Source organism: Pongo pygmaeus, chromosome 10, assembly GCF_028885625.2.
Source record: "Pongo pygmaeus isolate AG05252 chromosome 10, NHGRI_mPonPyg2-v2.0_pri, whole genome shotgun sequence".
NCBI classification, from domain to species: domain Eukaryota; kingdom Metazoa; phylum Chordata; class Mammalia; order Primates; family Hominidae; genus Pongo; species Pongo pygmaeus.
The window spans coordinates 87,801,893-87,818,732 of record NC_072383.2 but is presented as its reverse complement, the minus strand read 5'-3'; the positions used below and the strand labels follow the sequence as shown (position 1 = coordinate 87,818,732).

The window sequence follows — 16,840 nt, the reverse complement described above, 5'->3', positions numbered from 1 at the left end:
TTGTATGTTGGCAAAAGAACATAGGTTTCAGTGACTTTATATAGCCAGGCCCTATGTTTCTCTAACAGTGATACTAATTGTGTTCAAATTTATAACATTTTTTTCTGAGCACTCTACAATCCAGATTTAGTGATTCTCATTGACCTACTTCCTATTATTGGGGCCATTCTAGGGCTACATGCATATAATAAAATTTGTTTTTTAGGAAAGAGATCTACCTTTCATTTGTTTATTTGTTCATTCTTTGTCAAGGCAATTATTTCCACCATTGATTGCATTTGTTTTCCTTTTTGTAAATCCTTAAACTATTGTCTGACACACACGATTCTTTTATTAATCATCAAATACCATTAAATTTTAGAGCAGAAAGAGACTAATAAGATCATCTTATCCAGCTATAAAAGTATTACTGGATCAGTTGATAAAATATAGTTGGTAGATTAAAATATTGCATCTTTAATAATCAGCTTCATGAAGCTGCTAACTGTGCTATGGGTGTGTTAAGAGACTATCTTAAATCTTAGGAAAAACACACTGAAGTATTTAGGAATAAAGATGCCGTGAGTTGCATAGCTTACTCCTAAATGGTTCAGGAACAAAAAAATACGTCTGTGTTTGTGTGTGTGGGTTTACGTGTGTTCATGTACAAGGAGAAACAAGTACAGAGCAAATTACAAACCAAATGAAGCAAAACATTAACAAGTAGATTTGGGTAAAAGGCATATTAGTGTTATTTGTACTATTCTTGTAACTTTTCTGTAAGTGTGAAATTATTTCCACATAAACAGTTTGAAAAATTATCTTATCCATCCCTCTCAGGAAAAACATTCAGTCCTCATGACATCATGACACAGAGGTTAACTAGCTTTCCATTACCCAGAGTTAGAAACAAAACTGACTCTTAGTCCCGTGTACCCTCTGTTACACTATGCTGCGGCCTTCTAGTAAATAAAGTTACTGGGCGCTAATTGAATACGGGGGCCAGTCATCCTGCTGTGTGCTTACATAGGACACAGCCAGGCTTGCATATTAGTGATGTAGTTTTGAGTACCTTTAAAAAGTAATTTGGCTATTACCCGGGCAGCCTTACAACCTCCAGCCCCTCTATTACCTGGATGCCTTGTTATTAGATATGCTGCTCATTGTAATGAGACACACCTATGTTTGCATTTTAACGAACAGTGGTTTTGTTCTTCTGTTTCTTGATAGCTACTGCTTCTTGGGATACCTTTCTCATGCTATGGAATTTCAAGCCACATGCTAGAGCTTACAGATATGTGGGTCACAAGGATGTTGTAACCAGCGTGCAGTTTTCTCCACATGGAAACTTATTGGCGTCTGCCTCACGAGACAGAACCGTGAGACTCTGGATTCCTGATAAGTAAGAGAAACAAAGAAACACTTGATATCCTTTGGATTTGGAAATGTGAAAGAAAGCTGACCCCAGCTGCTGCTCACGCACTGCTGCCTGCACTACTAGTCTCAGTCACATAAAAGGCATGCTGCCCTTGTAGTAAAGTCAAACTAATTCATACAGTTTTTTCCTCAAAATTATGTCTTCTTTTTGAAAACTATTTCCTACCATGGAAATATGCTTAATATGTCTAAATTTTTTTGAGGGAGTAGTGGTAGCTATCAATCCCTTTGTAGATCTGAGGTAAGCTTTAGACTGTCTCCCCAGAATGATACACATCAGTATGTATAACCAAAAATTCACAGTTTATTAACTTCCTAACGCCCGTTCATGAATCCTTCAAGGGCCCTTGGATCCCTATTGAAAACCCTGTGCCTTTGATTTGATTTGTATCACTCATTATCGGGGTCCAGAATTTTCTTGTTAAAGAAAATTTCTGACAAAAGTATAAATCATTGAATTTGTGTAAGGTCATATGCGTTATAACAAATCTCTGTAACAGAGACTTTTCAAACCCTAACTAATGGCCCATCTATTTTAAGTAATTATTCAGCCATGATTTTTAAAAATGTTTTTAAGCTTTAAAGTATGTAAATTTTCAAACATACATGAAAATAGAATGAATAGCATCACTCCCCTGCCTCATATTCTCATCAATCAGCTTCAACAGTTGTCAGGGTTCTGCCCATCTTGTTTCATCTACACCTCCCCTCACTTTTTCCCCTGGAGTATTTAGAAAAAATCCTACATATCATATCATTTCCCCCCATAAATACTTCAGAGCAGAGATCCCCAACCCCTGGGCCACCGACCAGTACCAGTCCATGGCCTGTTAGGAACCAGGCCAGAGCTCTGCCTCTTGTCGGATCAGTGGCGGCATTAGATTCTCATAGGAGCACAAACCTTATTGTGAACTGTGCATGCGAGGGATCTAGGTTGCACGCTCCATATGAGAATCTCATGCCTGATGATCTGTCACTGTCTCCTCTCAACCCAGATGGGACCATCTAGTTGCAGAAAAACAAGCTCAGGGCTCCCATTGATTCTACATTATAGTGAGTATGTAATAATAATAGAAATAGGGCTGGGCGCAGTGGCTCACGCCTGTAATCCCAGCACTTTGGGAGGCCAAGGCAGGCAGATCACCTGAGATCAAGAATTTGAGACCAGCCTGACCAACATGGTGAAACCCCGTCTCTACTAAAAATACAAAGTTAGCCAGGCGCGGTGTCACGCGCCTGTAATCCCAGCTACTCGGGAGGCTGAGGCAAGAGAATTGCTTGAACCTGGGAGGCGGAGGTTGCAGTGAGCTGAGATTGTGCCATTGCGCTCCATCCTGGGCAGAAAAGAGCAAAACTCCTTCTCAAAAATAATAATAATAATAATACAAATAAAGTACACAATAAATGTAATGCACTTGAATCATCCCAATATCATCCATCCTTCCCCCTGACTCCCTGGTCCCATGGAAAAATGGTTTTCCATGGAACTGGTCTCTGGTGCCAAAAAGACTGGGGACCACTGCTTTAGAAGATAAGAATTTGAGTATTTCCTTGACCCTGTGTGGCAGGATTTGACTTGTAGTCTGTGACTAAACAGGCCCAGGCACTCCCAAATGAAGGAAAGCTCATGGGCATTCCCATGCCAGTGGGTGCTTTTATTCTGCCACCACCCAAGGGGAACTCTATGCTGAGAAATCTGAATATATTCCAATGGTAGTGAAAACTATTGAAGAGAAGTGACATGTTATAATGGATGGCAATGTAGCAGGGAATTTTAAGGGAGAAGGAACTGGTTTGGGGTCCAAGAGGAGAAGCATGTTCCAAAACCCTTAACTTTGGGAATTTAGAACTAGCTTTTTTACTGTCTTCTGCACAGCATAACTTCAGTCTCCCTTTACTAATTCAAGGAAATCTCAGTGAACAAATTGTATAAGGGTAGATGAGCTAAAAGCTCACTGAGTCATTAATTTGTCATAACTCATCTAAATACAATGATTAGGCTTGTGTAGGTGTCCCTAGTTTCTCTTTCTAAATCATGTCATAGTAGGGACAGAGCAATAATGGTGGATCGTGGCAACGGGAAGGAAGATGATGTGTCAGTTATCTATTGCTGTATGACAGTTGTAAAACCTTAGTACTTACTACAGAAACAATGATTTGTCACATTTTGTGGGTTGTGTGGATGGTTCTTTTGCTTATATGGTGCAGGCTGAGATTACTCATGCAGCTTCACAGAGCTGGCAGATGGGTAGATGGGCTCTGTTCCTCATTTGTATGCCTGGGGCCTTGGTGCGGGCTGTGGCAATGGCATCTTGGTTCTCCATGTGCCCTCTCTCCAGCAGGATAACCTGTAGTTTCCCCACAGCATGACAGCTGGGTTCCAGGAGAATCAAAGCAGAAGCTGCTAGACCAATTAAGAACTAGGCCCGAAACTTGCAGTGTCACTTCTGCCACGTTCTGTTGCTCAGAGTAAAGTCACAACACCAGCCCAAAGGGAGGAGAAATAAACAGACTCCACCTCCTTTGAAGCAGAGAGACATGCGTGTACAGGGATGAGATGAGTCACAACACCTCCTCTCACAACACCTCCCCTCAAAAGTCACAACACCTCCCCTCAGAGGGAGGGGAAATAAACAGACTTCACCTTTTGTGAAGCGGAGAGACATGCGTGTACAGGGATGAGGTGAGTATTGGCAGCCATATTTGCAGATAGACACCACAGCTGGTTACCAGAAGGCTAAGAAAGAATAGGGAGAGGCTGGGGGCATGACTCGCACCTGTAATTCCAGCACTTTGGGAGGCTGAGGCAGGAGGATCACTTGAGGCCAAGAGTTCAAGACCAGCATGGGCAACATAGCGAGACCCTGTCACTATAAAAAATAAAAATAAAAAAATAAAATTAGCTGGGCATGGTGATGCACACCTATAGTCCTAGCTCCTCAAGAGGCTGAGGAGGGAGGATCTCTTGAGTGCAGGAGTTTGAGCTGCAGTGAGTAGTGATTGCACCACTGTATATTCTAGCATGTGTGACAGAAAGAGAACACGTCTCAAAAAAATAAATAAGAAAAGAATAGGTAGGAGCAAGCCTGAAAGCAAGCCTGGCCCAGAGTTGGTCACAGTGGGCAGTCAAGAGAATTTAGCTGAAAGGGCAAGTAAATATGTAGGAGAGAGAGAGCCTATATTAAGTTAAGATGAGGAACTAGAAACCAGTTAGGCACCAGCACAATAAACACAAGGCACTCCTGTCTTGGTTTCTTCTGTGTTTCCTGTTGAGACTGGATCCGGTGCTTGGTTTAGCCTATGGCTGAGAGGACAGCCTTTTAGAAAGGAGGCAAACAGAACAGCCTGCTGGAGTGAGGAGTGCAGAACTAAAAATCAGGGCAGATTTTGATGATACTGATGGTCTGTCTCTTAGCTTCCTGGTCATTGCAGATGCCTTTTCTTTTCTTTGTTTTCGCTAGGCATTATACTTGGATTCAGGCCAAACTATACTCCTGATTTCCACTCATGAAATTTACCCTTGAAACTTCACTGAGCTAGTCCCTGGATGCTCCCTCCTAATTTTTGTTTAATATGTATTTCAGTTTTTCCTGAGTAATATCATATGTCAGGTGATGGAAATTTATGATAAAGTCACCTTTTCTCCCTACAGACCACTGGAAGGGTAAGCCAGGTTGGATCTACGAGCCTTTATTGACTGTTACGAGTGGAATTCAACATGTATTGAGTTCTTTTTATGTGCTTGACATACTGCTAGATGCTAGTCTTATAGAGATGAATAAATCATCATTCCTGTTCTTCAAAAATGTACTGCTTAAGAGGAGACAAATCGTTCTTTAAAAAGTCACCGTATAATGTAGTAAGCAAAATCACTGTAGCAGATAGGGGCCATTAAGCCTGTCTGGCTTGGCCAAGGGGGTCTGGGGATGGGGGAAATAGTCCAGCCTGAGAAAGCAGTAAGTGCAAAGGCACGGGTGTGTTTGAAGGGCTGTGACTGTTCCGAGTACAAAGTTCAGCGTGAGTGGCAGGATGCCTCACCAAAGCACTTGGGCATTGTGCTTTCTTTTGGAGAAGAGCCAGTGACACATTTACACTGGGATTTACATGCTTGGAGTTACGCTCTTAGCAAGGTAGTAAGCACAATATGTAGGTGACTGGCAGGGGACAAAAGATTAGAGCAGGGAGACCAGTTAAGAGGCTTTTGCAATAACCTAGACGAAGGATATTGAGGATATATCTACCTTAAGGCAAGCAGAGCCGACATAGAAGAGGAGGATTCAGAAGATATTTAGGAAGTGAGGATGGTATGGTTTGCTAACTTACTGGATGTGGGAGAGGAAGTGGGAGGAGTTGAGTGTGACTTCCAGGCTTCTGGCTTGGACACAGGCGGATGTCACTCTGACCAGCCAAGGTAGCAAAATACAGGATGAGGTGCAGGTATATGGGAGATCAGTGTGAACATTTGAACATCTCAGACACATATATTGTGGCCAACTACATTCTGTTGCCTGATGTTTTTCAAGCATTTATGACAATTTTCCCCATAGGGTATCTTGAGTATCAATATGATTTTCTAAATGGGAAAATTGCTAAGTCCTAGATACAATGTAAGGTGAAAATGCCTTGGCAACTTGGGAACACTGACACAAAGTAGCATTTACCACATATCACCTTGTAACTCCAACACTATCTAGCCTGCTCCCATTTTAAGGTTTTCTACTTCTCAAATGCTTCACATTATTTTCTCCATCTTTTTTTTTTCTATTCTCTTCTTTTCTACCCTTCAGTTCTCAACACCTGAAATTTCATGGAAATTTCAGTGTTGATGAAGAGTACAGTACAACATAGCCCTTTCATACTTTTGTTAGGTTTTACAAGAGTTAAACCATTTTATTTAAACTATTTTATATGTTTCAAAGTCTGTAACAGTGATTAAGTATTAACTATAATTAAATCAAATGAGTTATAAATATTAAACTGTTTATTTCCAGGAGAGGAAAATTCTCAGAATTTAAAGCTCATACAGCTCCAGTTCGAAGTGTAGACTTTTCAGCTGATGGCCAGTTTCTAGCTACAGCTTCTGAAGACAAATCCATAAAAGTATGGAGCATGTATCGCCAGCGCTTCCTGTATTCCTTGTATCGACATACACACTGGGTACGCTGTGCCAAGTAAGTGCAAAAAATTTCATATTAAGATTTCCACATATTTTTTCTGCTTCATGTTTGCCCCCAACTTCCAGAAAAAGGGTTTGAGGACATATTCATTCATTCATTCATTCATTCATTCAACAGATATTTGTTGTGTGATGGCTTTGTGCGGGAACAATAGTAAACAAAATAGTGAAATTCCTTGCTCTTACATTTCAGAGAGACAGACAAACAAGTAGGAAAACAGAGCAGGTCAGATGGCAGTAAGCACTATGGAGAAAGAGCTGGGTTAGAAGGGGGTGCGTAATTTTTTTTTTTTTTTTTTAAGACACGGTCTCACTCTTGTTACCCAGGCTGGAGTGCAGTGATGCCATTACTGCTCATTGCAACCTTGACTTTCTGGGTTCAGGTGATTCTCCTACCTCAGACTCTGAATAGCTGGGACTACAGGCATGCACCACCATGCCTGGATAATTTTTTGTATTTTTAGTAGAGACAGGGTTTCACCATGTTGCCCAGGCTGGTCTCAAACTCCTCAGCTCAAGTGATCCACCTGCCTCGGCCTCCCAAAGTGCTGGATTTCCCCAGCATTTTTATTACAAGGGGCCTGTAATTTCAAATGACATTCAGGGAATGTCTTACAGAAAGGGTGACCTTTCTATAAGAAAGGTGTCCAAAGGGTGACCTTTGGACAGAGATGTAAAGGAGGGAGTGAGGCTTGAAGAAATTCAGGAAAGGAATGTTCTGGATAGGAGAAGCAAGGGCAGAAGCCCTGAGGCAGAGCCTGATGGCTGTGTGAGGAAAAGCAGAGGTGAGGGTGGGTGGGGATGTAGGAGGGTCCCCAGCGAGGCCAGCCAGGTCAAGAGCAGCGCTCACTTGTGCCCTGGATGAGAGGAGATGCCGGTGTAGTGCCCTCCTCTCTTTGACCTACATTTCGCTGGAATTGCTCAGACTGCTGTGTGGAGAATAGACTGTCAAAGCCAGGCCAGAAGCAGGGAGACCTTATTAGGAGGCTGAGCAGTCCAGGTCCTGGCTTGGATCAAGGTGGTGGCTATGAAGATTAAGATGTGGTTGGATTTTAGATAAAGTTGGAAGTTACAGCTGGCAGTACAAGCTGTCACATCAGATTTGACACAGCGAAGTCAGGAAGAACTCCAGAATCTTTGGTAGCAGTCTCTTGGCAGGTGAATGCCATTGTAGGTGTTGTTACCTGTTGGCCAACAGCTGTGGAGTCTTCCTATTCATAGGACACACTGCTAAAGTACTGAAAGTGCAGATTGCATTTCCCCATCAGAACTGTCTGGGGACCAGGCACGGTGGCTCACGCTTGTAATCCCAGCACTTTGCGAGGCTGAGGTGGGTGGATCACTTGAGGTCAGGAGTTTGAGACCAGCCTGGCCAACGTGGCAAAACCCTGTCTCTACTAAAAATACAAAAATTAGCTGGGCGTGGTAGCACGTGCCTGTAGTCCCAGTTACTTGGGAGACTGAGGCAGGAGAATCACTTGAACCCGGGAGGCAGAGGGTGCAGTGAGCTGAGATCATACCACTGCACTCCATCCAGCCTGGGCAACAGAGTGAGACTCCATCTCAAACAAACAAACAAACAACAACAACAACAACTGCCTAGGCGGGAAGGATTGTTTTATTTTCCCTATTTTGCAGATAAGGAAAGTGAGTTTCAGAGAGGTAAAGTTAGGCTCACCTAGTTGGAAGTGACAGAAGCCTGTCATTTTTTTTCTCCACACCAGGTGGTTAAGTAGCTGGTGTGTTTGGAGTGGGGAGGGGACAGACTAGAACCAGGGACTCTAGTACTGTTAGGCCTCTCTCTCTGTAGTGTCTTGGGGCCTCTCTGTATGCTGGCTCCATTCTCTCAAATGTGCTGGTACCCAGGTCCCTGCCGGCTCCAGGCTTCAGTCCTCACAGCCTTGTGACTGACTGAAAAGGAAAGCTTCTTTACTCCCAGCTCCAGTTAGAAGAGGACCAGGTGGTGACTCTGGCCTATCCTGGAGCCTGTGCCCATCCCTTGCCTAGCAATGAGATGCTGTGGCTGCTGCAGTTTAGGTCAGGGGCCTGGCTGAAACCAGTTACCCTGACTAAGAAGGAGGGGTCATACAAACATATGTTCTAGGCATGGGTATAGGGGACACTTCTCACAAGAAGCAGGTATGGGGTATGGCACAGAGGTGGTCAGCAGGGGAAAACTGTGGCCCCTGTAGCCATCCTGCTTTGTGCCTGCTGTATGAAATAACATGCCAGGTGTCCCCAGCCAGGATCTGGTGGAGTGGGAGTTTGAGCTTTGCTCTGTCTGTCTTGCCTTACAGCCCACACTCCTCACTATTGTTATGGTCTCTGTGGGACATTATTGCTCAGGAGGTGTTGATTATCACCTATGGCCATGAGCCTAAGAAGAATATAAGAAGACAGGCAGAAGGTCAGACTTTTAGTCACTAGGTTTTTCTTTTAAAGGTTTCAGCCAGTTTTTGGCTCTAGCCATCTCAGAATTATTTCTGTATATGCCATATAGCTGTGTGGCTAAAAACATGGACCCTGGACCTAAATATGTAGGTTAAAATTCCAGCCCCACTACTTATCAGCTGTGAGACCTGTGGGGAAGTTACCTAACTTCTCAGTACTTCAGTTTTCTTACCTATGAAAATAAGATGATGATAGTAGTAACCTGCCACATAGGTTGTTAGGGTATTCAAATGAGTAAATATCTGGATAGCACTTAGAACGGTGCCCCTCACATAGTAGTCAGTATATAATTCTTAGCTGTCATTCTCATCACCATCAGTGGACATCTCATTCTTATTAAATTTATAAAGATACTTTATAACTTGAGTTGACAATTTTTTCCCAACTAAGGAGATAGCACACGATGGTCCCAAGAGGCTGATCATTTGTATTGATGTATAAAGTGATGCTGTAAATAAGAAGAGGAGGCAGAGAGCAGAGGTTCAGGCTCTGTTCTGGGATGGGTCAGGTATGAAGAGAGTTATTTAGCCCCCACTGGGAGCCAGCTCCGGGTATGGTTGGCAAAGGAAGCATATTCTTCACAGGGAGCTGCACAATAAGCAAAAACATGACTGTTGATTTAACTAAGCAAAATAGAATGCCTAAGTTCCACCCTGAATAATAATAATAGCTGTTATTGGCCCTGCGCAGTGACTCACGCCCGTAATCCCAGCACTTTGGGAGGCCGAGGCTGGCAGATCACTTGAGGTCAGGAGTTCAAAACCAGCCTGGCCAACATGGTGAAACCCCGTCTCTACTAAAAATACAAAAATTAGCCGGGCGTGGTGGCAGGTGCCTGAATCCCAGCTACTCGGGAGGCTGAGGCAGGAGAATCACTTGAACTTGGGAGCAGAGATTGCAGTGAGCTGAGCTCGTGCCACTTCACTCCAGCCTGGGTGACAGAGCCAGACCTCTATCTCAGAATAATAATAATAATAATAATAATAATAGCTATATAATAATAATAATAGCTGTTTTTGTCCAGTGCTATATGCTCCTGTTTCCTTCTAAAATGAAGGTGCTTTCTAGTAACTCTCATACCTATGTATACGTCAGTCATCAGAGGGAATTGGCAGACCATGTAACCCTGAGGGTACAAATTTGGCATGATGTTCAGCCTGATTCCTGTAGCTGGGGTATTAGTGGAGTGATGGTGGCTGATACAGTTTTCATTTTCTAATAACAAGAAGGAATATTATCAAGTTGTTCATGTAAGGGAAAATTTTTTATGGAAGTAAATTATAGGAGATACTTTATTCGTTGTCCTTGTATTGAATCATCTGTATAAGTCTTTTATCAAAGGGTAATCCTAATGTAAGACAATAATTTATGAAAAGTCACCAATAATGTGAAATTTTGGTCTTCAAAATATTACTTTAATAAGCATAGTCACTGCCCTGTACCATGTAGCTGTATTAAGTATGTAGAGATGAAAGACACAGTCTTGGCCTCAGGGAGCCGATAGTTAGTTCAGTGGGGAAACATAGATACTAAATAATTATAAAATGGTGTGTCCTATGGGAAAAAGTGGCACAAAAGATGATAAGGGAGTAATAAATGAGTGAGCATTGAACAAGATTTGTGTGAGCAAAAGTGAAGAAAGCCGTTTCAGGCCCAGAGCTGAGGGGAGAGAAGGGGAAGAGGAGGCAGCGGCATATTTGTCAGGTGCGAAGAGGGAAGGCAAGCTGTCTTCATGAGGGAGCCAGGAGGGGCAAAGCACTGTGGCCTGTAGGTACATAGTGTGCTCCAGGGAAATTAATTATTCAGCTGTGGTCAGAACACAGGGAACATATGGGACAAAACTATCCAATATTCATATGCCTGCCTGCACCACAGCATCACCCCAGAGCAAGTTAGCTCCCTGCTCTCGGCCTCTGTGGAACTTGAGGGTATTGAGGCTTCTCTCACTGGACTGAGGATGAGAAGTACCAGTTGATGGTGTTTGGGACTGAGTGATGCCATAAGACTACCTCTCTTCCAGCTGGGTGCTATTTAGGGAGAAACTCTGGAACTGGGGAGGAGTCACTGAAAATGTTCTTGTCCCCTTTATCAATTCGAGAGAAGAAAATGATGGTGGAGCTCTGCACTTCTGTCTGCCTAGCATCCATTCCCTGTTTTCTGGTAGCAGTGCTCAAGCTTGCCCTGAGGAACCAGCCTGCTCCCTTGGTCCCCTCTGTGTCATGTGCAGGAGTGGCACTATCTCCAGTTCCAGCAGCAGACAGTCAGCTCGCCCACGAGCTGAGCAGACAGTCAGGCTCGCCCACGGAAACATAGCATCCCCTCCTGGAGGAGTGAGTCTTGTTGGAACCATGGGCCTTTCCTCTTGGTTGGCAGTGTTTAGGCTTATTTAAGCCTGTGACTGCTGAGGGACACCCTGGGCAAATAACTGACCTGAAAATAATATTAATTCAGAAGAGAGCAGAGCTGTGGGATGAAGACAGAATGAATTTCTGTCTAATCACATGATTTGGTTTCTGGATACAGCCATACCTGAAAGTATTAGAGAGAGTGTGTGTATGTGTGTCTGTGTGTGCGTGTGAGAGAGAGAGAGAGAAAGAGAGAGTCTTTAAAAATTCCCTTTTCCTTTTTTGTTTTATCCTAAAAAAGATGCTTTCCATAGGAAGTGATACGGGAGCAGAGTTTTGAAAAGTGAAATCTTCTTACCCGGTCAAGACATTCGTTTTATGTCCATCCTCAACGCTGCTGCTGTAGTTTTAGTACCATTGGCCTTTGTGGAGACTTTTGCAGGAATCTCCTAAAAGGTCTCTCAGACTACAGATTCCCTCCTCCCACCCTCCACCCCTGCATCTCTGCTTTTGTGAAAAACAAATCTGGTCATGCTGTTTCTTGCCTTAAAACCCCTCAGTGACTCCTTGCCCCGGCGTGTGTGCACTGCCCTCCTATCTTTCTTTTGTCACTTTCTGTCTTTCTTCTGTCAATTTCACTATTCACCTTCTTGCAGCCAGACAAGTCTCCTCAAGTGTGAATGACCCTTTTTGCCTTGTGCCTTTCCATATGGTGATTTCCATGCTGGGACGCCCCCTGCTTCCCACCCTTCCTTCACAACCTGCTCTGCATCTCTTCCTCCAAGAAAGGTTTCTGCCTCTCCTGGGCCAAGCTTATTGTGACTCCTTTATGCTACCACATTGCCCTTCTTATGAGGTCTGTTTGTCAGCTTAGGCCTCTCTTCCCTATTAGACTTCGAATTACAAGTATTTATGTTGTATTCTCTTGCCAGGCACTGTTCTAAATTGTATGAATATAGCAGAAAATAAAACACAAAATTCCTACTCTCGTGGAGCTTCCTTTACTGAAGAGAGACAGAGAGCAAATATATTAGTGATAAGTACTCTGGAGAAAAATGATGTAGGGGGTGACAAGATGAAGAGTGGTGGGTTTGGGAGATGGTCTTTTACATATCGAGGTCAGGGAAGGCATATTTACCAAGGTGATGTTTGAGCCAAGACTTGACTCTATTGTGGAAGTTAGTAAGGTCGGTGTCAGAAGAGTGTTCAAGATAGGTCAGATATGATCTGAGAAGCACTGTAGAGTATCAGCTACAGGGTGGGGAAGGGTCAGGGGTTGTGCGAAAATATGGTTGAATGAATCAGTGAAAGGTTGGTGAGTAGGCTTAGGTTTATCTCTAAAGCAAAGGTAATTTTCATGGATTTCTTCAGAGAAGAGTTATTTTTGTGAATCTTTTCTAGCAAATCCAGGAGTACTGGTGCATGCATGTTTTGCATGGAGGTGTTTATATGGCTTCACTGCTTTCTTTGTCCATTTTGGTTGACTCTTGTTCAATTGGCCAGTTGCTGACTTGGCACACCTGGCCTTCATGGACTGTCTTTATCTTACTGGTACCTTAAGGTTCTGAGGGATTTTTTTAAAAAAATCAGTTTTCTTACTGTTTGGAGTGATCGATTAATGTGAAACTCTGCAGAGGCCGTCCTCAAGTAATGTTCTTTGATGGATAAGTTGGTTAAATTTAATGAATAAGGATTTCATCTTCTTGGCAACTTTTTATTTATGTACACTACAACATGCTTACAGATTCTTTCTCATGCATTTATTATAATGTATCTTCTTGGCTTACCTTATTGCAGTTAGAACAAGAGAGTTTAGACCAATGTCTAGAGGGCCCGATTGACCACTGAGGCCCAGCCTCCCAGAGTGTTTTGTGCATCTTCCCATGATAACTTAACCTTGATGAAATCATTCTAATCCAGGACTCTCAAAGATGTGCAGGACTAGAAATCCTATTTTCACTCTATACCTGAAGGTGAGAAAGCTCTGGGGAGCTTGAGTCATGTTTAATAAGTTTAGAAGAGTCTGAAACATAAATCAGATGCCAGTTTACTTATTTTTAATGACAATGCCAACTGCCAGAGAGCCTGGAACATTTGCATGCCTTAGTCAGGGCCTTCTTCTTTTGCCAAGTCAGGATATAATCAGAAGGCTTTTCAGTGAGCCCTGGAACTAAAGCAAGAGTTGTTTGTAGAAAAAATCTTGTTAGATAGTTTTCTCAGGTTAGGATAGTGAGGTGGGCCCATCTCCCCATCCACACACCTGCCAGTGATCAGTACTGCTGGTTAAGCACCCTTCCCCTGAGCCAGGATGGAGGCTGCTGACCAGCTCTTGCTCTTTGCTTGTTGCAGTTGTTGCACACCTCCTCTCTGTTGACGTAGTATCTTTCAGGTGATGCAGTACAGTGATTAGTTTCAGCAGAGAGGCAGCATAGAGTAGTTAAGAGCCTGGGCTCACTAGCATGTTACTTGGGCACATCACATTCTCTGGGCATTAGTCTGCTCTCATATAAAATGAGTACAATGGAAGTGCCTTCCTCATAAGGTCACTGTGAAGATTAAATGAGTTAATGAATGTAAAGTGCCAATTAATGTCAGCTATTAACTATCCTCACATGCCAGTCCTCCCCCTAGGGATTATACTGGAGCCACTGTCAGCTGATATTCAAAAGTCATTTCACATATTTGCACATAGTTTTGGGGGTTGCTAATATAGATAGCTACTATCATCTATTAAATGTATGTTGTGTAGTAAACTGAAAAAGAAGGTCCTTTTATTTCAAAGTAGTTGGGTCTGAAAATCTCTGTATTTTAAGTGGAGTTCTTAGTCTGTTTAAATTTATGTAATCAGTCCTGTGATGGGGTTTAAGTCTACCATCTTACTGATTTCTCTTTATCCCATTTGTCCCACATGTTTATTTCTTTATCCTCTCTCCTTTTGGATTAATCAACTATTTCTTAGTATTCTACTTATCTGTTTTATTCTTAGCTTTACTGTGTCTTTTTTGTTTTGTGGTAACCTCTAGAGATTACATTATGTATCCTTAACTTATCACAGTCTACTCTTGAATTAATTTTATGCTGTTTTATGTATAATGTTAGAACTTACAGAACTATATCTCCATTTACTTCTTGACCATTTACACCTGCATATGGCGTAAGCTCACAATATGTTAAGCAGCCAATTTTCTTTAAAGAAAATAAGAAACAAAAAAGTCTTTTATATTTACCCCCATATTTGCTACTTCCAGCATTCTTTATTCATTTGTGTAGATCCAAGTTTCCATCTGATATCATTTCTCTTCAGCCTAAAACACTGCACTTACCATTTCTTGTAGTGAAGGTCTCCTGGTGATGGATGACTTATCTCAACTTCTTGTTTATCCTTTGTAAAGGATATTTTTGCTGAGATGTAGAATTCTAGTTTGGCAGATAATTTTTTCTTTTAGTGCTTTAATGAGGTCATTTACTATGGTCTGAGTTTGTGTCTTCCAAAAAATTCATGTGTTGAAATCCATACTCCAGAGGTGATGGTATTAAAAGGTGGGGCCTTGGGGAGGTGATTAGCTCGTGAAGCACACCCCTCATGAATGGGATTTATGCCCTTATAGAAGAAGCCCCAGAGAGACCCTTGCCTCTCACCATGTGAGGACACAGCAAGAAGGTGTCATTTATGAGCCAGGAAACAGGCTGTATTAGTTTGTTCTCACACTACTAATAAAGACATACCTGAGACTGGGTAATTTATAAAGGAGAGGTTTAATTGACTCACAGTTCCGCAGAGCTGGGAGGCCTCAGGAAACTTACAAATTGTGGTGGAAGGGGAAGCAAATACATGGTGGCAGCAAGGAGAAGTGCTGAGCAAAAGGGGGAAAAGCCCCTTATAAAACTATCAAATATCGTGAGAACTCACTCATTAGAAAAAGAATAGCATGTCGGACGCGGTAACTCACACCTGTAATCCCAGCACTTTGGGAGGCCAAGGTGGGTGGATCACCTGAGGTTGGGAGTTTGAGACCAGCCTGACCAACATGGAGAAACCTCGTCTCTACTAAAAATACAAAAAAAAATTAGCTGGGCGTGGTGGAGCATGCCTGTAATCCCAGCTGTGGGAGGCTGAGGCAGGAGAATCGCTTGAACCTGGGAGGTGGAGGTTGCGGTGAGCCATTGCACTCCAGCCTGGGCAACAAGAGCGAAACTCCATCTCAAAAAAAAAAAAAAAAAGAATAGCATTAAGGTAACTGCCCCCATGATTCAATTACCTCCCACCAGGTCCCTCCCACGACAAGTGAGGATTATGGGAACTATAATTCAAGATGAGATTTGGGTGGGACACAGCCAAGTCGTATAACAGGCCCTTATTAGACACCAAATCTGCTGGTGCTCTGATGTTGAACTTAGCCTTTAGAACTGTGAGAAATAAATTTCTGTTGTTTATATGCTACCCAGTGTGCAGTATTTTATTATAGCAGCCTGAATGGACTAAGATGTCATTCTATTGTCTTTTAGTTTGCATTTTTTTAATGTTAAGCCAGCAATCATTTTAATGTAATTCCTTTATATATAATGTATCTTTTTTCTCTACTGCTCTCAGATCTTTTGTTTTCAGCAATTTGACCATAATGGCCTAGGTATGGTTTTATCTGTTTTTCTTATAGTTCACCGAACTGTTTGGATCTATGGATTGATATTTTTCATCATATTTGTAAAAATTGTTGTCATTTCTTCATATATTTTTCTTCCGTAATTTCTTTCTCATCTTTTTCTGAAGCTCCAAATTCATGTATGTTTGACCACTTGATATTGTCCCACAGGTTTTTGAGGCTTTGTTCATATTTTTCCATTTTTTTCTCCCTATGCTTAGTTTGTATAATTTCTATTGGCTTATCCTCAAGTTCACTGGTCTTTTCTGCTGTAGGATCCAATTAACCGTATCCATTTCTCTGGTGAGATTCTCCATTTGTTTGCCCATGATGCCCGTCTTTTCCTTTAAATCCTTGAACATATTTATAATAATTGTTTTACAGCTCTAATTCCAACATCTATGCCATATCTGGGTCAAATTTTTCTGCTTCTTCATATGTCCTGTGATTTTTTTATTGTATGTCCAAACATGGCTAAATTTTTGAGTTTAGATTATGCTGTCATTGTCTAAAGAGTGTTAAGTTTTGTTCTGGTAAGAAATTAACTTTCTGCTTCCCGAAAGAGATTCTGTTGAGGCTTGGATTTAGCCTGTGTAGGGTGGATCTAGTGTAGTCTTTACTCATGGGCTGTAGTGCCACTGGCCCTTCTAGCATTTCAACTGAATACCTGGAGTATTCAGCAAAGGCTGGTCAGAGCTTGAGCATCTCTCAGTTCTGTGTAACCTCTGTAATCTTTGTTCTGCTCACAGCCTCCCAGTAGTTGTTCTCTGCCAAGCCTTGTTGCCTTTGCACGGGCAGCTTTGTATTTGACA

The 16,840-nt window shown here is 42.3% G+C and overlaps 1 protein-coding gene across 16 annotated transcripts in view; it reads left to right on the top strand.

Moving 5' to 3' along the window:
• POC1B (POC1 centriolar protein B) overlaps positions 1-16,840 on the top strand; it is a 111,301-nt gene that overhangs the window by 26,127 nt on the left and 68,334 nt on the right. For 8 of the 16 annotated variants that reach the window (XM_063646555.1, XM_054444744.2, XM_054444747.2 and 5 more), the window contains 2 exons: positions 1,210-1,381; positions 6,408-6,587. In XM_063646555.1, the coding sequence (XP_063502625.1) occupies positions 1,210-1,381; positions 6,408-6,587 (352 nt within the window). Of the gene's footprint in view, positions 1-1,209; positions 1,382-3,781; positions 4,100-6,407; positions 6,588-16,840 lie in introns of those variants that run through there. The other 8 variants (XM_063646560.1, XM_054444755.2, XM_063646557.1 and 5 more) reach the window with 3 other exon arrangements.